This window comes from Nomascus leucogenys, chromosome 9, assembly GCF_006542625.1.
Source record: "Nomascus leucogenys isolate Asia chromosome 9, Asia_NLE_v1, whole genome shotgun sequence".
In the NCBI taxonomy this organism is placed as follows: Eukaryota; Metazoa; Chordata; class Mammalia; order Primates; family Hylobatidae; genus Nomascus; species Nomascus leucogenys.
Genome location: NC_044389.1, coordinates 47,531,923 through 47,556,819, shown reverse-complemented (window position 1 = coordinate 47,556,819; position 24,897 = coordinate 47,531,923). Strand labels below are relative to the sequence as shown.

At 35.6% G+C, this 24,897-nt stretch overlaps 1 protein-coding gene across 3 annotated transcripts in view; it reads right to left on the bottom strand.

The window, feature by feature from the left end:
- The window catches only part of CLOCK (clock circadian regulator), a 113,724-nt gene that overhangs the window by 35,472 nt on the left and 53,355 nt on the right, over positions 1 to 24,897 (bottom strand). Inside the window, exons 3-8 of one of the 3 annotated variants that reach the window (XM_030818921.1) lie at positions 19,488 to 19,579; positions 12,814 to 12,903; positions 9,740 to 9,799; positions 8,911 to 9,059; positions 6,060 to 6,151; positions 756 to 845 (exon numbers count right to left, since the gene is read on the bottom strand). In XM_030818921.1, the coding sequence (XP_030674781.1) occupies positions 756 to 845; positions 6,060 to 6,151; positions 8,911 to 9,059; positions 9,740 to 9,799; positions 12,814 to 12,860 (438 nt within the window). In that variant the 5' untranslated portion in view covers positions 12,861 to 12,903; positions 19,488 to 19,579. Of the gene's footprint in view, positions 1 to 755; positions 846 to 6,059; positions 6,152 to 8,910; positions 9,060 to 9,739; positions 9,800 to 12,813; positions 12,904 to 19,487; positions 19,580 to 24,897 lie in introns of those variants that run through there. The other 2 variants (XM_030818922.1, XM_030818923.1) reach the window with 2 other exon arrangements.

Genomic DNA, 24,897 nt, shown 5'->3' with positions numbered 1-24,897 from the left:
CATTGGCTTCCCAAAGTGTTAAGCTAAGTGTTACTACAAGAGTAAAAAAGTTAAAAAAAAAATTTTAAGTTTACACAGTAAAAAAGTTATAATAAGCTAAGGCTAATTTATTATTGAAGAAAACATTTTTATATAAAGTAGCCTAAGTGTACAGTGTTTATAAAGTCTATAAAGGTGTACAGTACTGTCTTAGTCCTTCACATTCACTTATCACTCACTCACTGACTCACCCAATGCAACTTCCAGTCCTGCAAGTTTCATTCATGGTGAGTGCCCTATACAGGTATACCATTTTTTACCTTTGAGACTGTATTTTTTATTGTACTTTTTCTATGTTTAGGTATTTTTAAACATATAAATACTTACTGTGCTACAACTGCCTATAGTATTCAGTACAGCGGCATGCTGTACAGGTTGTAGTCTAAGAGCAACAGACTATATATACCATATAGCCTAAGTGGGTCGTAGGTTATACATCTAGGTTTTTGTAAGTATACTCTATGATGTTCCCACAGTGACAAAAGTGCATCAGAACATATTCCCGTTATTTAGTGAACAGCTGAATATTAAGTTACTACAGATTAGTTATGACTGAGCTGAGAAAACACATGCTAAAACAAAGACATACTGAGAGCTCTGATTCCTACCCCTTTAACCACTGTTGTACACTGCTCTCAAAGTCCACTTCCTAGTGCTTTAGAATATTTAAAATAGGCATTTTAATAAGAAGTAGATTGTAGGATCTTTATACTTACTGGTAAATGTTCAAGTAATGAAGTTACACTCTCAGACACATATATTATGCTTCCATCTGTCATGATTGCTAAAAAAAAACCATCAAGAGCCTGAAATTAAACATAATGATATGTTAAATGAAAAGAAAAAAGTATTTTGCAGGACAGAAATAAAAATCTGAGATAAATGACAAAGGATTTAATATGGAAATATCTAAAGTTCTATCAAAATATAATACTAGCTTTCCCCCTTTACAATACCTTGGTATGTATCTTTGTTCATTTTTAAATGTTTCTGGAGAAAAAAAGTCTCTCTCTGTCCATCTATTGGACAACTGGTCTCTAAAAGATAGAGACAATGTTCTACCTTCATCACTAGGTATATTACGTCATCCAACCATGTATATACAGTACTATGGCTTATTTGAAGATGCTAATGTCTCCAAAGCATACAAGACATCAACAATGTTTTGTAGGCACACAAAGGAACACTTTGTTATTATCATGGATATGTTAACACAGAGGTGTACATTTGAAGTTTAAGGAGATAAATGAAGAATAAAGTAAAAGGGAGTAGCAGGAAATTAAGGTGAAAAATTAGACTGAGTTCATATCATAAAAGGCTTTGAATGTAAGGTTAAGACATAAGAATTTTATTCTGTATACAATGGTAAGCCAACAGAAGATTTTAGGGCAGGGGGCTGTGCTTCAATAAGAGTAGTATGGAAGCCGGGCGTAAAATGGATTTAGAGGGAAAAGAAAATTCAGTTAGGAAAATCATAGTGGCTTTTGGAATAATTAAGGAAGTTAATGGGAATCTGAATGAAATCAGTAGTATTAAGAATAAAGAAAGTACTCTGAGCAAGCACTGAGAAATGTGAAGTTCGATTTCAGAAGAGAAGTCAGAGTAGGGAGTACAAGACTTAATAAAAAAGCAATTTTGTACTTTATACACTACAAGGTATTTTCATTTGAGAATCCTAGGCACAGAAGTGACAGCTGAAGAAATGAGATCTACAAAAGACAAATCCTAGAAGAATTATCTACATATAAGGGATGAGGAAGAGAAAAAGGCCAGAGAAAATGACAGAGAAGGCTGGGTGCAGTGGCTTACGCCTGTGACGGTAGCAATTTGGGAAGCCAAGGCGGGAAGAGTCTGAGACCAGCCTGACCAACATGGCGAAACCTTGTCTCTGAAAAAAAATTAAAAAATTAGCCATGTGCGTGGTGGCACATGCCTATGGTCCCAGCTGCTTGGGAGGCTGAGGCGAGATCACATGAGCCCAGGAAGTTGAGGCTGCAATGAGCCACGATCATGTCACTGCACTCCAGCCTGAGCAACAGAGTGAGACCCTGTCTCAAAATAGTAATAAAAATTAAAATTACAAAAAAGAAAATGATAGAGAAGACAGAATACACTGTCATCAAGGAATCAATGGAAGAGAGAATGACAGTGAAGAGGAGAAGAATGGTTTGGTATAAAATGAGATAAAGAATAAGAAAATGAGAAATGAATTTTGGTGATTTTCAAAAAGTTGTATTAACAAGAAGGCAAGTCAGACTACAATGAGTTTAAAAATGAGTACAAAAGCAGAAGGTTATTACAAGTCACTCATTCATGAACTTCAGAAGGGAAGAAAAAGGCAAACAGTTCTAAGGGGGTGAAGTATAAGAGAAGGCATTTGAAAAAAGAGCAAGTATATTTGTAGTCTAAGGGAAAGGAAGATCCAGTGGAGAAGTAGAAGATACACAGCAGAAAAGATACTATAAGAGGGATTCTTCTATTAAAATGGTTAACACACTAAATTCTAATTTCTTGTTTATTTAAATGGCTCTCGAAAAGGACAGTGACCTCTGGTAGGAAACATGTATATATTATTAATCCTTGTATCTGCAGCACTAGTGTAGCACAAGTAAAAATACTTGCAGTATATAATTTATAGAGCTGGGAGTTAGAGTAACCTTTCCTAACTCTATGTAATTGACGAATATATAGAAAATGGTACCCTCCCCCTTGTCCCTTTCTTTTGGGAAAGAAATCTGGATATCACAAAGAACTTATTTTGAGTAGATGCCTATCTTCTAGAATGGCTCAAACAAACCCAGTCTTTGCTAATATAGAAGTAGAAATCTTGTCATTCGAGCAAACTCACGAATTATTTTTTTAAACCCTTTAGTACAGTAATGCTAGTATTATTATTTCATAATAGGGTCAAAAGTAGACAACTGTTCGCCAGGCTCACACCTGTAATCCCAGCACTTTGGGAGGCCAAGGCTGGTGGATCACCTGAAGTCGAGTTTGAGACCAGCCTGAACAACATGGTGAAAGCTCGTCTCTACTAAAAATAAAAAAATTAGCTGGGCGTGGTGACACATGCCTGTAATCCCAGCTACTTGGGAGGCTAAAGTGGGAGAATCACTTGAATCTGGGAGGCAGAGGTTGCAGTGGGCAGATTGTGCCACTGCACTCCAGCCTGGGCGACTGAGCAAGACTCCGTCTCCAAAAAAAAAAAAAAAAAAAAAAAAGAAGACAAGTGTTCCTCAATTTCCCCATCCAAAAGCAAGAAACAGATACTATTGTCTACTTCATAAATACGAGCTATTATGACACATAGATACTAGTGTTTTCTTCATAAGAGTATTGTAAGGATTCAGTGAGTTAATATATAAAAATTATTCACTTATTTTTCTGATTTAAAGTACAGGTTTAAATGTTTATATTTATACTCTAACATTTTTGAATGGTAACATTTCTGCTGAATACATAAAGAATTAATCACACAATTAATTGTCCCATCTAAAATACAAACAGAAAAATAACTCAAGTTGCAAAATACTCTACCTTGCTTTAGACTTGAGACGTGGCCATAATCTATTTATGATTATGTATTAACATAATCTATTTATGATTATGTATTAACATAATCTATTTATGATTATGTATTAACAAGGCATACCTTGTTTTATTGTGCTTCGCTTTATTGAACTTCAGTTACTGGGTTTTGTTTTGCTTTTTGTTTTTTCACAAAGTGAAGGTTTGTAGCAACCCTGGGTCAAGCAAGTCTATCAACATCATTTTTTTAAATAGCATGTGTTCACTTTGTGTCTCTTGTGTCACATTTTGGTAATTCTTGCACTATTTCAAACTTTTTCCATTATTATTATATCTGTAATGGTGATTCGCCCACATAAGGTGGCGAATTTAAGTGTTGTGTGTGCTCTGACTGCTCCACCAACTCTCACTGGCCATTCCCCCATCCCTCTCCCTCTCCTTTGAGCTCCCCATTCCCTGAGACACACAACAATATTGAAATTAGGCCAGTTAATAACTCTACAATGGCCTTTAAGTATTCAAGTGAAAGGAAGAGTCCCTCATCTCTGACTTTAAATCAAAAGCTAGATGTGATTAAGCTTAGGGAGGAAGGCATGTCAAAAACTGAGACAGGCCAAAAGCTAGACGTCTTGCAACCAAACAAGTAGCAAAGTTGTGAATGAAAAAGAAAGGTTTTAGTGAACACATGTATGATAAGAAAGTGAAACAGCCTTATTCCTGATATGGAGAAAGTTTGAGTGGTCTGTACAGAAGATCAAACCAGCTACAACATCCCCTTAAGCTAAAGCCTAATCCAGAGCAAGGCCTTAACGCTCTTCAATTCTGTGAAGGCAGAGAGAGGTAAGGAAACTACAGAAGAAAAGTTCGAAGAGAACAGAGGTTGGTTCATGAGGTATAAGGAAAGAGGCCATCTCCATAACATAAAAGTGCAAGGTGAAGCCGCAAGTGCTGATGTAGAACCAACAGCAAGTGATCTGGGAGACCTAGGTAAGATCATTGATGAAGGTCGCTACACTAGATACCAGAGTTTCAGTGCAGATGAAACAGCCTTCTATTGGCAGAAGATGCCATCTACAACTTTCATAGTTAGAAAAGAGAAGCCAAAGCTGGCTGCAAAGCTTCAAAAGACAAGCTAACTGTCTTGTCAGGGGCAAATGCAGCTGGTGACTTTTAAGTTGAAGCCAATGTTCATTTGCCATTCTGAAAGTCCCAAAGCCCTTAAGAAGTATGCCCTATAAATAGAGCAACAAACCCTGGATGACAGGACATCTAATGACAGCACATCTGTTGACAACATGGCTTACTGAATATTTAAAGCCCACTGTTGAGACCTACTGGTCAGAAAAAATTGATTTCTTTCAAAATACTATTGCTAACTGATAGTGTACTTGGTTGCCCAAGAGTGCTGATGGAGATGTACAAGGAGATTAATGTTGTTTTCATGCCTGCTAACACAACACCCATTCTGCAGCCCATGGGTCAAGGAATAATTTTGACTTTCAAGTCTTAGTTAAGAAATACATTTCATAAGGCTACAGCTCCCACAGATAGTGACTGCTGTGATGGATCTGGGCAAAGTCAACCGAAAACCTTCTGGAAAGAATTCACCCTTCTAGATGGCATGAGAACATTTGTGATTCATGGGAGAAGGTCAAAATATCAACATTACCAAGAGTTAAGAAGAAGTTGATTCTAACCCTTGTGGATAACTTTGAGGGGTTCAAGGTGTCAGTGAAGGAAGTAACTGCAGATGTGGTGGAAACAGCAAGAGAATCAGAATTAAAAGTGGAGTCTGAAGATGTGGCTGATTGCTGCAATCTGCTAATAAACCCGAACTGATGAGGAGTAGCTCCACTGATGAGTAAAGAAAGTGATTTCTTGAGATCGACTCTACTCCTGAAGAAGATGTGAATACTGTTGACATGACAGCAAAGGATACAGAATATTACATAAATTTAGTTGATAGAGCAGCAGCAGGGTTTGAGAGTACTGACTGTAATTTTGAAAGAAGTTCTACTCTGGGTAAAATGCTATCAAACAGCATTGCACATTACAGGGAAATCTTCTTGAAAGGAAGAGTGAATCGATGTGGCAACTTCATTGCTGACTCATTTTAAGAAATTGCTGTAGCCACCCTAACCTTCAGCAACCACCGCCCTGATGAGTTAGTAGCCACTGACACTGAGGCAGTACCTTCCACCAGCAAAAAGATTAAGACTCGCTGAAGGCTCAGATGATTGTTAGCATTTTTTAGCAATAAAGTATTTTTAAATTTAGGTATGATCAGCATCTTTTATATAAAGCTATTACACACCTAATAGACTACAGGGAAACAAAACAATTCATGTGACTCATTTTATTGAAATATTAGCTTTATTGCAGTGGTCTGGAATTCAACTCCCAATATCACCAAGGTACACCTGTATATTAAGTCACCCTGTGATTTCTTTTTTGAGGAAAATAAAACTTTCAAAAATTAAATCTGGACATACCTCTAACATTAATTGTGTAAACTCTTCATTACTAAGGAATGTAGGTTTCCAGTCCTGTCGAATTTCACTAGCATCTGACTGTGCAGTGATTTCTGTAAACAGATTGACATATTAGTGGCATACTCCAACCACCAGAGGAGTACAAAAGCCCTACAAGTTGTCTTGTCTCTTCCCACTCTAATTAAAGATGACAACCATAGGCATTAACATTTATTGGGTAGATATCAAGAGGTCCAGGTTTTGGTATGATGAAGTATTTGAGATAACATGGCAAGTTATCTCCTTGGATTTGGTCTCTTGGTAATACCAGTCTCTTCAGTTTTTCTCTTGGTGCTCTGATAGTTATGTTGTTGATGGGCCTGAGATTGCTTCCTATTTGACACAATGACCAAAGAAGATTTTTGCTCCAAGAATTTTGAAGAAATTCTTTTTTTCCTTTTCCTTCCCTTGCCATTCAAATAGCAATATCTAGAGCAGCACTAGGGAAATTAGCTGAAAAAGGCCAAAGAGGTCACTAGGTTTGCTTTCAACAAAGAAGGCCTTAGGCCTGCCTACTGCTGGGCAAAAAGCTTCTTCCCAATCTTAAGTGCTCTATCTTAATTAATCAAAGAGACTAAATTAACATTTTACGCAAAAACTTTACTACAGTAATATTCCCACGGTGATTTTTCTTAGTGTCCTCTTTGTACAATAGTAGAGAGCTGGTCAAAAATTTGGAGATCCCTGCTGTGGGACATACGTTTGTCACAATTATTACTATTTTATTTCACTACATACTTCTAATAGATTTAGTTATGAAAAAGCTATTCATAAATGATGAAACCTAGTAACAAATGTTTTTCTATTTTTAAATGTAGACATATTAAAACAAGCAGGCAGAATAAAAATCTATGTCATAGACTATATTCTACAAAATATACTCTACTTTGTAGTAAGAAGTATAAACTAAATTCTGATTTTATCATCAGATAGAGAAATACAGCATACTGTCCCTCATCAAAAGTTAGCATATTAGAAATGCCTGTAGTGGAATATGAAGAGTAACTAAGAAGTAGAGCTACTAAATGTGTGGAATATAATTGTGCTTTTCAAATTCACATCAATTATATACACTTGGGAAAAGGATTTAAATCCACAAACAAATCCAGTCAAGTTTCATTCAACATAGGCCTATTTTAGGATGATATGTATATAAAATCCTTTTACCTTAACAGAAATATCATTTTTGTGAGAATTATGTATCGGATTTTGAAAAAAAAAATTAACTAATGCCAAAATTCATCCTCTATTGTCAGGGGGAAATATATGCATTTCGTTTCATTCAACAACCATTTATTGAACTCCTAGTATCTTTGGACTGATTTCAATGAGTGTGCCATTTAACAACAGGCACTGAGGTTAGTGAGATACTATTTGTAGAGGTAAAATGTAATAATAGTGGTGGCAATAAATATTGACATGTTTACAAAAGAATCAACAGAATTTGGCAACTGTGATACGGTGCTAAGGAAGCTGAAAAAAAATCCAAAAATTTTTTCAGGTTTAAGTCTTAGGTGACTAAAAGGATGGTGGTATAAAAATGAAAAAAGGCAAGTTAAGAGAAAGAGGTAACTTGACAAAATGAAAATAAATTCAATTTTAGATGCACTGAGTTTGAGGACATGCAAAAGAAAGATCTAGAAGTTATCTGGAAATACATGGCTAAAATGTTTGCATCTAAAAATAGAAATCTGGTAGTTTAATAGAGACACAATAGCTGAAGCTATGGAATGAGATAAGCAAGAGAAAGAGTGTACAGAAAGCAAGAGAACAAGGATAAGACTTAGGAATGTCACATTTAGAGGGTAGAAAAAAGAGAGGAAAGAAGTTAGTTTCAGTTAGAAAAGGGGAGGTGAAAGTACAATATAAGGGAAGCCAAGGGAGGAGGGATAAAAATTTCCAGTGCTGTACAGATGCAGAAGAAGATGAGGTATAAGAAAAAGCTATTGCTTTATTGAGGGATAGGAAGGTAATGTCATTAGTGAAATTAACAAAAACAGTTTCAACGAGTGGTGGAGCATAAACCAGTCCGGTAAGGCATTACCAACTGAGAAGGCAGAAGTAAAACAGAGGCACTAATTACTAACTGTCCTGAGTTTAACAGTTTCATTCGCATTTGAAAAAGGAAATTTCCTTTTACAGTTTTTTTTTTTAAATCTATTATGTTACCAAAATACTTAATATTCTTTAAATTTTCTTTCCATGACTCATTTGTCAAGATGATTTTCTTCTATTAACAAATACTTTATTTTATAGCGTTGATTTACTAGATATACATTGAACCTTTTAAAATGACACATAAGAACTTTATACTATCTAGTTTTTTCCTTTCTTTCAAATACACCCATAATTTTCCAACACGAACATGCTTCAGTGACAATGAAGTCTCCCTGCCTCTCTGCTTTTGCACATATTCCCTTTGTGTGACATGCTGTCTTCCTTAATCTAAAAGACTCAGTTGAAAAATCAACTATTTTTAAAGTCTCCCTGACATACTCTTTCCTGTGTTTCTGCTGCAAACAGTTTACAAGCACTACTCACATTTGTAATTATGTGCTTACATGTTTGTCTGCCCTGGCTTGACTTACTTGAAATCCAGAACTGTTACCCTGCATCATGAGGATTTAGCATGTAGTAGGCACGGAGTAAATGTTTGTTGAATGAAAGAATGAACATATTAGGAAATCTTTTAAAATGCAATTGATTTCTCTCTCTTAAAAAAGCCAAGGAAGCATCCAATCTTAAGCATCTCTGCCAAGATTCTAACTAATGCTTTGAGAGTCTGTTCCATTTTACAAAGTTACAAATTTACCTTTATGTTTTCGTAAAAAATCAATGCTTTTCTGCAGAACAGTAGATTTGTCCATCTTTCTAGCATTACCAGGAAGCATGGATCCCAGTTCTTTAATGAGAACATTAAATTGATCTCTACGTTTCTTTTCAGATTTGTTTCTAGATACTCTATGAAATGAAAAATATGCATTTTTTAAACAATCCATTTAATTACACAAGTAGTTTAATACAATGTTAATTCAGACATGACACAGCACGTACTTCTATCAACATATATGGTAACAAATATCTCCTAGGTTACCAAGAATATACAGTTAATTTGGGCAATAATTTTTCAGCTTAGTTTACTACTACAGAAAATTTTACAAATCATGCATTTGACATACATGTTTTTATGAAAATGCCACTAAGAAAAACTGCATTCAAATCACAAGTTTTATTTAATCTAATACTTCCAGTGATTGTTAACTTATATGGTTATTATAAATATATGTACTAAATGAATAAAGACGCTATTCTGTGTGAAGCAGTAACCAGTAAACAAAGAGCTATTGAGAAAAATAAACTTGATTACTTATAAAACAATCATTTTATGATACCTGTAATTATCTGCTTTGAAGTTAGATTTTCTAATTCAGTTTGTTTAAGCAAAGCATACTACTTTTCCAAAAGGTCAGAAGATATTTAATTTATAAACTACATACCAATATTCTAAGTTCTTCCACCTTGCTAATATATCTAAACTCCTAAAGCACATAGCTTTTGGAAATCATTAATTCACTATTTATTTACCATTATATTTATCTATTATTCATTTATTTACTATTTTATATCTCTAATCAAACTACCTTTTTGCTTTGTCCTTGTCATCTTCTTCCACCAACCCATCAAAAATACTACTGTCATCTCTAAAAGAAAACGGATAAAGAGCAGACTCACTAAGCAACAGCAATATTAAAATGACATGTAAATCAACTCAGTTATGCCCTATGATTTTTGTAAAGTTAATGAGTTATAAAATTCAAACTACTAACCTATTTCCTAGTAAACATTTGAAAATCAAAATTCAGTAATAATTTTATTTTTAAGCTTATTACATAAATTGTAAAAGTATTTATACTTAGCTATATTATGAACACACCACGCTAAACAAGAATTTAACCAGTTTAAATATCTTGTTTCAAACTTTTAGTTATCAGTGCAAACTTACAGAAAGTCAGTGTTTGCCATTATATAAAATTATTTTTGTTAACTATAACAGCATAATTTTTTTCTTAGATATTTACTTTATAAAACCACAAATTACTTGTAAACATCACAATCTAATGCATTAACTTTTATTTATACATTTCATTCATTTACTAATCCATTTGACAAATATGTATTAGCATTCATGTGCTCTGTTCTGGACATGTTTAGTAAGCAATGAACAAGACATTTAGCTGCTTTCCTATAGTTTTTCCTTTTTTTCTGGAGACAGGGTCTTACTCTGCTGCCCAGACTGGAAGTGCAGTTGCACAAACATGGCTCACTGCAGCCTCAACCTCCTGGGTTCAAGAAGTCCTCTTGCCTCAGCCTCCTGAGGAGCTGGGACCACAGGTACATGCTACCATGATTGGCTAGTTTTTTTAATATTTTTGTAGAGATGGGGTCTTGCTATGTTGACCAGGCTGGTCTTGAACTCCTGGGCTCAAATGACCTTCCTATCTCAGCCTCCTAAAGTGTTGGGATTACAGATGTGAGCTGCCATACCCAGCCTCATTTTCTAGTAGATAGAAATAAGTATAAAAATGGGAGATGAGGCCAGGCGCAGTGGCTCACGCCTGTAATCCCAGCACTTTGGGAGGCCAAGGCGGGTGGATCACGAGGTCAGGAGATGGAGACCAACCTGGCTAACATGGTGAAACCCAGTCTCTACTAAAGATACAAAAACTTAGCCGGGCGTGGTGGTGGGCACCTGTAGTCCCGGCTACTCAGGAGGCTGAGGCAGGAGAATGGCGTGAACCCGGGAGGCGGAGCTTGCAGTGAGCCGAGACTGCACCACTGCACTCCAGCCTGGGTGACAGAGTGAGACTCCGTCTCAAAAAAAAAAAAAAAAAAGAGATGAGTTTTAATGTTTTTTAAAGGGGTGATGTTTTAGTTACAAGAGTCTACGTGGTTAGTGGGGAACATGTGAGCTAGGATCTAAGTCACAAGAAGGGGCTGGCTATAGGAAGATGTAAGGAAAGACTATTCCTAAAAAATAAAATCAAGAGCACTGGTGGCTAACTCAACCCTAGGAGCAATATTAAAGTTTCTGCCGATTTATGAGGTTTTATATAAATTCACTATTCACTCCTTTAGCCACACCTTTCTATGGCTTATAAAGGCCTATATGCTATCAAATGGAGTCACTATGGAGATCACCTGTAACACTCCTATCATGGTGGAGGTGCAGGTATGAACTTTGGGGATTCTATGTAGGCCCTGAAATTTATAAAAAATTTTTGTATGTAAATGAATTTTCCGAGGACAGAGTTCATAACTTTCACGACATTCAGAGATAAGGAACCCATATTAATAATCACTGCTTTATGTCTGAAAACACAAATGTCATCCCCAGATGTCATACTATCTAGCATAGGAAAAGCATAATGCCAAATTCATATTTTATCCATCAAAGGCAGTAAAGAAATATCTTCTCCAAGAAAAAGACTATCATTAATTCCACCTGTAACTATGTCACAGTTCAAAGCTATTGACATGGTGCAGGCAGGCCTCTTTAAGGAAGTTTCTTGCTCCTCAGATGTTAAGTTCTGGTGGAGTATACATCTTTACTATCTAGCTCATAAAAAGGGAGAAAAGCTGTCCCCAGACGTCAAAAGTCACTTCTGTGTACAAGTCTAGCTGCAAAACTCTTAAATCCCCAATGGATGGAGCACACCGAACAGTGCAATAAACGCATAACAACTTTAATGTCAGACAAACCAACACAAGTAAAAATTCCAGATCATATCTTACTAGCTATGTAACTTTAAACAAGTTATTTAACCTCTCTGACCTACAGTTTTCTCAATTGTAAAATCTTGCAGAATTATTGAGGTTAAATAACATGTAAAAAAGTATTCTGTACATTTGCTGTCAGAGTAGATGCTTTAAAAATGTTGTTGGATTATATCAAATTTAAGATATTATTGACTGTTAAGATCACCATTTTATGTGCCCTTAAGAAAGAAAAAAAGAGTGCTACCAATTAAATTATTATAAGAGATGCTAAAATGTAAAAAACAAAGACAACTTAAAGTCTTTTCTACTTTTACTTTAGGTTCAGGGGTGTATGTGTAGGTTTTTCATGTGGGCAGACTATGTGTCGCTGAGGTTTGGTGTACCAATGATCTCACCACCCAAGTAGTGAGCACAGTACCCAATAGTTTTTTAACCCTCACTGCCCCCTTCCACCCTCCTCCAAAAATTTCAAGTATTAAAATCAAAGGAATATGGAGATTTACCCTTTTCCCAAGAGTAAGATGTAAAGATTACAATTTTAACTAATGAAATCCTAATTATGGTTACCTCTTATCAGTCACAAATGCTAAGATGCTTGAAGGGATGAAGTTAGGTAAGAAGAAAAAGGACTCTAGAAGGTTCCAAGGAAACATCTGCAACTGTCAGAATTTCCTTCAGAGCAGCTATGACCAAATCACTAAAAATTACAGGTCAGGACTCATTTAAAACACACAAGCCATATGCTGCTGACTTTGGCTCTGGAAAATACTGATATACCTTACTTATTTTTTTTACACTATATTTGTTTAATACAGAAACTGAATGCAATAGTAATTATGTTTAGGCATAAAACTCCTTCTATCCATTTCATATAGACCATTATTCTAATAGTGCATTTTAAAATAACTATATATAACTTGAGTCTTCAAAAACATACCTGTCAACAATCGAGCTCATTTTACTACAGCTTACGGTAAACAACATAACATACTACGTTTTCGTCTTGTAGTAGACATTTGTACTTCTCCTTAGGTGAAAAGAAAAATAAATGGTCATTAGTTTTCTAAAAATCTTACTTCCACCAAGTTATCTTGAGAAATACTATATGTTATCACAGAGACTTCAAAACGTTTTGTTTGTACTGAAGACCAGAACATTATTTTCAAGCAAATACCTATGGCTGAGGTACATTTGAGGCTTCTTTTTCCCTCCTAAAAAACAACTACAAGAAAAAAAGTAATTCAGGCTCATATTAACTTTCTCTTTACTATCAATCAAAATAAAATGGACATTCTCAATATTCAGTATATATTTGACTATATAACCACAAATAGTCTGTAATAACACCATCTATTCCGCAATAAATATTTGTTGAAAGCCTATTTTCTGCTAAACAGTACAGCAGGGTTTGGGCACATAACAGTGAAAGACACAGTCCCTGTAGGAAAAATTTGCAATTGAGCAGGAAGATAGAAATCTAAATAATTATAGTAAGAGGTATAATGAAGGTATATACTGTGTAATGCTATCACTGGGCAAGGAACAATTATGTCTACCCGTGGGAATTAGAGGGGGGAAACAAGAGGAAATATTCTTGATGACAGTAAGTCTGTCAGGGAGTCAAAATTCTTTTTTAATGCAAATATGGTGCAGGGATGGGCAGCATCACCATCCTCTGAGAGCTTGTTTTCAAAGGCAAAATCTTAATGAACCAGATCTACATTTTCACAAGGGCTCCATGTGATAATGTATGACCACTTAAGTTTGAGAAGCAAAAGGCTGGAGGACAGAAACAGGTAATAGGTGAAAGAATTTCAAGCGATAGGAATGGCAATTTGTAAAGGCACAGGCCTTAGTGAGACAAAAGAATATCGTATTTGAGAAACTAAGAGGTTTAGCATTTTCCTTATGAAAAACCTGGGATGTTACAATTTAAAGTTTTAATTACTAGACCATAAAGTTTGAGAATACAAGTGGTAAACTGGCAAAGGCAAGTCAAGTACAGGACAGTCTTACTATAAAGAGTCTCATACCCAAATTGAAGGAAGTAAAACTTACTGCTTTAAAGCTGGATCACAAGCCTAAAATTTGTCTCTCTATATTCTATAGGTTGAGTATCCCTAATCTGAAAACCTGAAATCCAAAATGCTCCAAAATCTGAGAGCTTTTGAGCATCAACATAATGTTCAACATTCAAAGGAAATGCTCAATGGAGCATTTCTAAACCAGAGAAGATTAAAGATATTACAAGAACATGAGATTCTAAACATTCGGTCACTGTTTTCAAATGTACCTTCATGAAAGGAAATGAGAATAACCCTGGTAACATTGCTGCATTGCCTGTATGGTTACGGCTGCAAAAGTAGAACTGTGAGGGGCTCAGAATATTTTTTTTTCTTTTTGTTTTTGATATGGGGTCTTAGTCTGTTGCCTAGGCTGGAGTGCTGTGGCATGATCATAGCTCACTGCTGCCTTGAAATCCTGGGCTCAAGCAATCCTGCCACTTCAGCCTCCTGAGTAGGCTGCGATTAAAGGTGCTCACTACCATACCCAGGGCTAAGAGTTTTTAAAAGAAAATGAGTGGCAGAGTCAAAGATAGAAATAATAAAATGAAAAGGACTAACACCAGGATGAAATGATGTGATTTTAAGTGTCTGAGGTAGCATCAGCAGATGGAACACAGAACTACAGAATTTTAGAGGTAGAAGAGAATTTAAAGACCACCTAAGTACATCCCTCTGGTCCAACAGACATATTTATCTTCATGGTAAAAACTGAGGCTGATTCTATCACTAGAACAAGAAGAACAGTATAAAAGTAATAGGGCAAATTTCAGTGAATTCAAAAATAATTGTTAACAGTAAAAAGTTCAAAAGGCCAGATCTGAGCCTTATAAGGCACCCAGTAAGCCATCAGTATGGCTTAATTATCAAAAAGTAGAAAATAAGACAAACTACCAAAAAAAGGGCGGGGGGTGGTGGCGGGGACTGGGCAACACCAAGAATTAAGGGTTATACTACAGGAAGAGCCTTGCTGACTACTAGAAGGGTAAATCCAATATAGTTTAGAAGATACAGGCTGATGCTTTATTAGGCTGTTTTACTACTGTCGTTAACAATATTCTTCTAAAAATTATTTGTTGTCCAGCTAATAGAACAACGTAACATCTCTCTCTCTCTTTTTTGAGACGGGGTCTCCCTCTGTGGCCCAGGCTGGAGTGCAGTGGCGCGATCTCATCTCATTGCAACCTCCGCCTCCCAGGTTCAAGAGATTCTCCCGCCTCAGCCTCCTAAGTAGCTGGGATTACAGGCCCAGACTACCAGAAGCCAGCTAATTTTTGTATTTTTAGTAGAGATGGGGTTTCACCATATTGGTCAGGCTGGTCTCGAACTCCCGAACTCCGGTGATCCGCCCGCCTCAGCCTCCCAAAGTGCTGGGATTACAGGTGTGAGCCACCATGACCGGTCAGATATAACTCTTAACAGTCTAGCACAAGATCTTCATCTTTCCAGCCAATTGACATACACATTTTACTTAAGGGAAAGGGAAAGGAATAAGTAAAATAGGCTGGACATGCACCCTAGAGCAAATGTTAGAAGATTTCCCTAAACTTTTTTAAATGGTGTCAAATTAACTTTAACAAGACAAACTGGTAAGGTGGAACAGCCCAAATACTTTGTTTGCAGACTACTGCAAGTCTTACACTTTCAATTCAGAGAGAGACTAGCTAGAGTCACACTTGTCCATGCTGTGGAGTCTAAGGATACAGATGCCATGCCACTTTCCTACACAAGCTGAAGTGGAATGTCAAACATATAATCTAATATAGAATAAATTTCATTATTTTTTAAGTTCGACATTAGACCACAATGATATGCAATGTCTTCAAAAGGATCAGCTGCAGTTACTGGAATCCAAAATTCACCAGTTATATTTAAAATAACTAAAATAGTATAATTGGATTGTTTTATAACACAAAGGATAAATGCTTGAGGGGATGATATCCCATTTTACATGGTGTAATTATTATATATTGCATGCCTTTATCAAAACATCTCATGTACCCCATAAATAAATATATATACTAGGTACCCACACAAAGTAAAATTAAAATTAAAAATTCCAAAAAACAAAGTTCCCCAATTATAAAGGATCAAGTTACAGCTAGGAATCAAATGCTCCTTTACTTAAGCAACTTGAGATCAGAGTCATCTGGTGATATGACTTCCCAGCTCAACATGCATCACATTACTATTTTATTCATACACATGCGCATTTCCCCAATTTCTCAATATCATAATTTTGGTTAGGTGGTTATATTTGGAGTTAACATCATTATGACTCCGTAAATGCCAATTCACAGCTGAGCCATATAGTATACTATAATTACTTTTCCTTTTGAGCAGTTTTTTCTAGAGTTACCATTTCATTGTTTACCTAGTTTTGTTTATACTTACCACCAACTTAGCTACAAATTGTTCCCTGTCTATATCTACTATTTCTTCAAACACATTACACATTCTACCAATTTCACCTTCTCACAGCCGTATCTCTAGAAAATCTTCCAACCTGTTTCTATTGGGACTGGAAACTATCTACTAACCTGAGGACCAGCTGTCTTCTTGTGATCATTATTCATCATCATCCTGGTGATTCCCTGGGTCTCTAGTTAGGTCATATTCCCTGTTACTTGTATCCTATGCCTTCATCTTTTTTAGTTTACTTCTTTATTTTTGTAGAGTAATTCCTCCAATAACTGCCTAAGAAAGGGGACATGACAGGTAAATTTTTTAAGACTTCATAAGTCTAAAACTGTCATTAGTCTATCCTTAATCAATAGTTTAGTTGGATACTGAATACCTGGTTGAAAATCACTTTTCCCTCTGAATGCTGAAGGCTCCACTATCTTCTAGCTTCCAGTGTGGTGTCAAGAAGTGCAAAGCCATTCTGATTACCGATCCTTTAGATGTGACCTGTTACTTATTTCACTCTAGAAGCTCCTTTGTTTTCTAAAATTGAACAGTGATGTGCCCTGTTTTGGCTTGTTTTTATATCTGTACTGGTCACTCGACAGGCTTTTCCTAACTGGTAACTCATGTCCTCTAATTGTGGAGAGTTTTCTTGAGTTGTTCTCTATTCTTTGTTTTTCCCCTCTGTTTCCTTTCTCTCCTTCTGGAGCACTTATTTGAACATTGGAGATCCTGGACAGTTGTAATTTTCTTATTTTTTCTCTACCATTTTCCATTTCTTTGGCTCTTTGCTCTACTTTCAATAGATTTTATTTTTCAAACTTTCTAATGAGTTTTTCGTTTCTAATTTCATTTCTTACTGTTTCTCGTTCATATTTCATGGATATACCATCCCTCTTACCTTTATCTAAGGTTTGCGTTTAATTTTCCCCTGCCTAACTGCTCTCCATTTCCCCTAACTTGGTGTTTTACCTTTTGGTTTGGCCTTTGTCTTGCACATAAGAGGCTTTTCCTCAGCTGTCTACTGATCTCTGAACATGAGCTCATATTTAAGGGTAAGCACTAAAAAAACTGAAGCTCTGTGTGATACAGCTTGCTGACTGTTAACTTTACTGTAGGGCTATCAGGTTGAAATATTTCTTTGGGGAATTCTCAATGTCAGAATCTTTAGATCTTTTCTTTTGAGATGATTATAATTCAGAGAAAAGAATTATGTATCTTCTCAACTCTTGCCTGAAGAGTATAAAAACCTGCCACCCTGGGTTCTTAACCCTTCTATTTTTAACATGTCACCCCCATTCTCAGCCATGTTTGTGGCTCCTTTATTTTATCCTTACTAGGGAATAAATCTCCACACTTCTGCTAAGATAGGAAAAAGGTGGCTGCCTTGGTTCCAAAGTTAAGAAAAGGATCCATGGAATATAATTACCCCTTAAATAGATTTGCAACAAATCATCCTGTTTTAGTGCCGCCATCACTCCTATTTCCAGAAATAGTTTTCAATTCACGAAAATTATAGAGGTTCTATAGTGCCAAGAAGTTTGTTTCAGCTTTCCCACAGCAGGCTTAAGATCCTGGGATTTGCAGAAAGTTACTATGCTCCCTTTTGCAGTTCCAAATTTCGTTGCTACTGTTTCTTCTCCATTCTCTCTGTCCTGTTATGTCTTTCGTAAAAATCTTCTTACTTTAGCTTCAGTGAGGTTTCAAGAGAAAATGAAATTTAATTGTATTGTTTGCCATCTCTAGCAGTTTCCCATATTCTTTCTTCATCACTCTTAATTAGGCTTTCAGCCCCACCATTCCACTCAAATTGCTCACTCTTATTAGTTATCCCAAATCTCCATATTGCCAAGTCTAATGGCTGTTTTATTCTCTATTTGACCGTTAAGCAATATGTGATGTAGATGACCACTTCTGCATTTATTAAATACTTTCTTTTCTTGGTTCCAGTGACAGAATATTCTCCTGCTTTTCTACTCATCTTGCTGGCTGCTCCTTCTCCTCTGATTAATACTGGCATGTGCCAGGGCTGAATCCTTCTAAATCTGTATACACTTCCTAGATAAATCACACTTCTACATGCCAATGACTTCCAAATCCGCACCCCTAGAATAGATTGTCAAATGCAGTCAGATATCCAACTGCTTTTTAGACATTTCTACAGATTTTAAAGGTGTCCAAAATGTCATATACTTAAAACAGAACACTTAACTTTCTTCTGTGAATTTGCTTCTCTCCCAGTTTTTTTCCCCCAAACTGATCTCCATATACTCTCCCCATCATTTACTGTATTCCAGTCACACTATGCTCTTTGCTCTTTATGTTCCTCAAACATTTCATTGTCTTTCTTGTTCTCACTACCTATAAAGCTCTGCTCTCAGATCTTCACACAGCTGGCTCGTTTTGCCATTCCAATCTCAACTAAAATTCCCCTTTTTCAATTAGGCTATCTCTGACTGCCTAATGAAAGCAGTCACCAGTCTCTACCACATTATCCCTTTTTTTGTATGTGTAAGACAAGATCTCACTCTGTCTCCCAGGCTGGAATGCAGTGGCACAATCACAGCTCACTGTAGCCTCAACCTCCTAGGCTCAAGTCCTCCTGCCTCAGCCTCCCAAGTAGCTGGGATCACAGGCATACGTCATCATGCCCAGCTAATTTCTAAATTTTTGGTGGAGATGGGGTCTTCACCAAAAATGTTTGGTGCCCAGGCTGGTATCAAACTTCTAGGCTCACACAATCCTCCCACCTGAGCCTCCCAAACTGCTAGGATTACAGGCACAAGCCTTACAGTGCCCAGCCTTACACTATCCATTTATCCATTTTAATTCTCTGCACAGTACAAACCACAAATTTCTCACTTGTGTATTATTTGTGTTTCTCACTTGTGTATTATTATTCTTCTAGAAGGCAGTTCTCACAACAGCAGGGACAGCTTCTGTCTTGTTCATCACTGAATCCCCAGTATCTAAAGTAATTATTGGAACATAGCTGGTACTACGTTTGGTGGTAAATTAACACACAAAAATTTTTTTAAATTAAACTTTCCTTAAATTAGTGTGTCTAAATAGTTGATGGATTCTTTTATTTTTCTGGAAAAATATCATTTTATGATGCATTCTAAGATGCACCTTTCTTTACCTTTTGTGATCTTTGGATCTTTTAAACTGATTCTTCAGGAAACTATAGGTTCAAGGTACTCTTCTATATGACCAACCATAAGTCTCAGAATTCTGTTTAAACAAGAAAAAATGTTAGATTTATTCAACTTACATAGAAGTTTATCATTAAAAGGGTTTTTAAATAATTTTTAAACATAAAATTTAGAACTCTGTCACGAAAATGTATATAACCAATTTTGAATTCTATAAATTGTTTCTAAAAGAAAACAAAATAACTTAAAACATGAATAAACTAAAACAATCACTTAATTCTGGTACAGACGTTAAAAGATAAAAGTATTAAAAAACTGTAACTATAAAAATGTTAATGAGTATACAACATAAAAGGATAAAATTGTGACATCAATAACAAGGGGAGAGTAAGAAAGTTAAATTTTTATATGCAATTGAAGTTAGACTGCTGTACGCTTAAGACAGACTGTTTTAACTATAAGGTGTTTTTATATATAAGCCCCATGGTAATCACATGAGGATTGACACAAGAAAATGAGAGGGGAGTCAAAGCACAACTACAATAAATAAATAAATAAACAAATAAATAAATAAATAAATAAGAAACACAGAGAAAAACAGGAGGAAAGGAAAAGAGGGACAACAGCACTACAAGAAAGACAGCAAGCCCTTCTCTATCAGTAACTACTTTAAACGTAAATGGATTAAACTCCTCAATCAAAATACATGGAGTGGCTGAATGGATTTTAAAAAAAAGAAAAAAAAGATCCAACTGCATGTTGTCTCCAAGATTCACCTCAGATTTAAGAACAGAAGCTGAAAGTGAAAGAATGGAAAAATATATCCCATGCAAATGGCAGCCTAAAGAGTATAAGTGACCATACTTAGATAAAATAGATGTAAAGTCAAATACAACAGACAAAGAAGGACATTATATAGTAATAAGAGTCAATTCATTAGGAAAATATAGCAATTATAAATATATATATACCCAACATCAGAGGACCCAAATATATTAAGCAAACATCAATAGAACTGAAGGGAGAAACAGCTGATACAATAGTAGCAGGAGATGTCAATACCCCACTTTCAATAATGGACAGATAATCCAAGAGAAATCAAGAAGGAAAGCACAGACTTAAACAGTGTATCAGTACAGTCATCCTTCATTATCTGAGATGGACTGGTTCCAGGACCCCCCACCAAATATTAATATCAAAATCTGCAGATGCTTAAGTCCCTTATATAAAATGATGTAGTATTTGCATATAGCCTATGTGCCTCCTCCCCATACTTTAAATCATCTCTGGATTACTTATAATGCATAATACAATGTAAATGCGATGTAAACAGGTGTTATACTATATTGGTTTCTTTATTGGTTTCTTAAATTTGTATTATTTGTAAATGGTTTTATTCTCTGAATATTTTTATCCACAGTTGGTTGAATCCACAGATGTGGAACCTTCAGATACAGAAGGCCAACTGTATAGACCAACTGGACCTAACAGACATACACAAAACATTCCACCCAACAACAGCAGAATACACATTATTCTCCAGTACACAGAGAATGTTCTCTAGGACAGATCACCTAATAGGGCACAGAACAAGTTTTAACAAATTTAAGGTTGAATTATACTAAGTATCTTCTCTGATCACAGTGAAATGAAAATAGAAATCAGTATCAGAAGGAAAACTAGAAAATTCATAAGCAGATGAAATTTAAACACACTGTTGAATAAACAAACAGTCAAGGAAGACATCAGAAGAGAAATTAGAAAACATCTTGAGACAAACGAAAACACAACATACCAAAATGTATAGGATGCAGCGAAAGTGTTCTGACAGGGAATCTTATTTCAGTCAATGACTGCATTAAAAACGAAGAAAGATTCCTGCCAGCAGGTGTGCTTAAAAAAAAAAAAAAAAAAAAAAAAGGAAAGATCTCAAACAACGCAACTTTATACCTCAAAGAACTAGAAAAAGAAGAACAAAGCCCATAGAGAGCAGAAGGAAGGAAATATGATTAGAGTAGAAATAAAACCGTGAATAGGAAAAAAAAAAAAATCAACAAAACTAGGAGTTGTTTCTTTGAAAAGACTAACAAAATTGACAAACCTTCAGCTACACTAGGAATAAGATTCAAAATCAGAAATAAAAGGAGAAATTACAACTGATGTCACAGAAATAAAAAAGCATTTTTTGAGACAGCTCAATAAATATACACCAACAAATTGGATAACCTAAAAAAATGGATGAATTCCTAGAAGTATGCCATCTACCACCAAGGCTGAATCATGAATAGAAAATCTGAACAGAGTTCACAGCAGCTTTATTCACAATGGTCTAAAACTAGAAACAACCCAGATGTTCATTGACAGTACAATGGATAAACAAAATGTGGTATTCATATAATGGAATGCTATACAACAAAGAGAAGACTGCATGGAACAGCACAGATGACTTTACAAGAGAGTAAATAGTTTTTTTAAGAATAGACAAATTAATCAATAAGTTAGAATGATAAAATAAAAAAAAAAATCTGAGCAGACACGTATAACTTGTAATTATATTAAATCAAAAACTTCCCAACAAAGAAAGGCCCAGGACCATATACATGACTTCACTGAAGAATTCTACCAAACAGTGAAAGAATACCAATCCCCCTCAAATGTTTCCAACAAACTGAAACGGGAACACTTTCAAACTCTTTATGAAGCCAGCATTATGCTGATATCAAAGCCAAAGACACCATAAGAAAAAAACTACAGACCAATATTCCTGATGAATATTGATGAAAAATTCTCAACAAAATACTACCAATCCAAACGCAACAGTAAATTAAAAGGATTATACCACATGACCAAGTGGTATTTATCCCTGGGATTTGAGCAAGGTTCAACATATATTAATAAAACCAATCCATGTGCTACACCACATTAACAAAATAAAGGATAAAAATCGTATGAGGGATCTCAATTGATGCAGAAAAAGCATTTAACAAAATCCAACACCTATTCATGATTAAAAAAAAAACACCATTCAACAAACTAGGAATAGAAGGAATTTATAAATCAAGAAAAGGAGGAATTTCTCTTTCTTAAAAAATAAATTGGTTTGAAAATTATGCCCTTTGACCCAGTAATTTCACTTTGAGAAATAAGAAAATAATCAATGATGCATCTAAACTTTTATATTCACTGAAATATTATTAAAAATAATAAAGCTAGGCCAGTCGCAGTGGCTCATGCCTGTAATCCTAGCACTTTGGGAGGCCGAGGCGGGTAGATCACTTGAGGTCATGAGTTCAAGAACAGCCTGGCTAATATGGTGAAACCCCATCTCTACTACAAATATAAAAATTAGCTGGGCATGTTGGCACACACCTGTAATCCCAGTTACTCGGGAGGGTGAGGCAGGAGAATCGCCTGAACCCAGGAAGCGGAGGTTGCAGTGAGCCGAGATAGCGCCACTGCACTCTGGCCTGGGTGACAGAGCAAGATTCTGTCTCCAAAGAAATAAAATAAAATAAAAACAGTAAAGCTAGAACAAATTTAAATGTCTAACTGCATTAACAGTGGCATGAAAATATATCAGACATAAACCTGAATATACCAAAAGTATCAACTGTGATTGCTCCTAGGGAGTTTATGGATGGTATTTTTTGTTCTTTCTTTAGTACTTTCTAAAATTTCTCCCATGAACATGCATTACTTTTATAATCAGAAAACTTAAGTGCTGCATTTTTTTTCTTTTTCTTTTAACTGTCCGATACTAGAGGCCTGGCTATAAATGAGGAGGCAAATAAGATAAAACACAACCTGTTATCCATGCCAGAGAACAAAAACTTAAGTAAGAGAGACTATTTTTCTATGTTCTAGTCATTTAAAGAAAAAAAAGTTTCATCTAGTTAATAATTTTAAAATTATTAATTAAAAATGGCTAACTCAGGAATTTGAATTTTAAAAATTAAAACTACAGTTTTTCCCTAACCTAATAACCTACTGACCCACTGACCTACTTTGGAATTTAGGTTTGTTAATTCTGATACCACAGGTATTTCGGGAACTGATGGATCTATTAACATTAATTAAAAGTAGTGCTGAAATTTAATTGACCGGTATAATACAAAACCTAAGGAACAAACCTTAACTATGTTTATTACCATTTATGAAAAATTCTAACTTGCTTCCGCAGATTACTGATTTTGCATTATAACTGAAACAATAATTATTTCTAAGAGAAGAACTATTTTAACTTGCAAAGGCCCAAATATTTAATACTTTTTAGATTCGTTGTTTAATGTATGAGAAAAAAATGAAACTAAATAGTAGTTCTCAATTTATTCAATATTGAATGTATTAGCCGTCTCTACAACCGATATAAGATATTGGCAAAATAAAACACATATTTGGTTTTACAGCTATCTCTACAATCAATTTAAATTTGAAAACTGACCTGTAAGAATAAGAATCACATCCCAAACCAGTTTTATGAACCAGACCTCTTAGAACCGGAGAGGATTCTGGCTCAAGACAAACATCAACTGACACTATAACTCTAGCTTGCTGAATGTCAAGATGTGAGATATTCACTAAACCTCATTAAATAAACAAAAACTAAAAAATTAATACAGTTCTCTTAGTGGGACAATACTATTCCAATGATTCAACTAATACATATTTTTCAAGTAACGTCTGAGCTTCGTATTCATGTAATAGACTGATCTTGCCCACAGAATATAGGAGCACTTTATCCCCTTTTCAGAGATAAGACTGAGGCCTACATCTGTCCTCAGCCCCAAGTAAGCCCCACATAAAACCTGAAGGTGGAGGGAGAGCACAAGCCTCAGAATGAATTTCACATGTAATCAGGTACCATAAACCTGAAGCTATAACCACTCTACACCTGGCCTTCATCCTAACACCAGCAGGAAGAAAGAGGGAGCCCTGTGGTGGGCAGAATAACAGCCTCCGAAGAATGTCCATTCCCTCTTCCCTGGACCTTATGAAGATGTTACCTCACATGGCAAAAAAGGACACTGCAGATGTGATTAAGGATAAGGATCTTGAGATGTGGCGATTATCCTGCATTATCCAAGTGGGTCCAAAATAATCACGTGAGTTCTTAAGAGCAAAGGACCTTTCCTAGCTGTGGTTTGATATACCAGAAAGAAGGGTCAAAAAGATGCCAAGTTAAAGGCATAAGAATGATACAATGGACTATGGGGACTCGGGGGGAAGGGAAAGACAGGAGGGGGAATGAGGGATAAAAGACCATACATTGGGAACAGTGCTCAGGTGATAGGTGCACCAAAATCTCAGAAATCACCACTAAAGAACTTATCCATGTAACCAAACACCCCCGTTCCCCAAAAACCTATTGAAATAATAATTCTTTTAAAAAGATGCAAA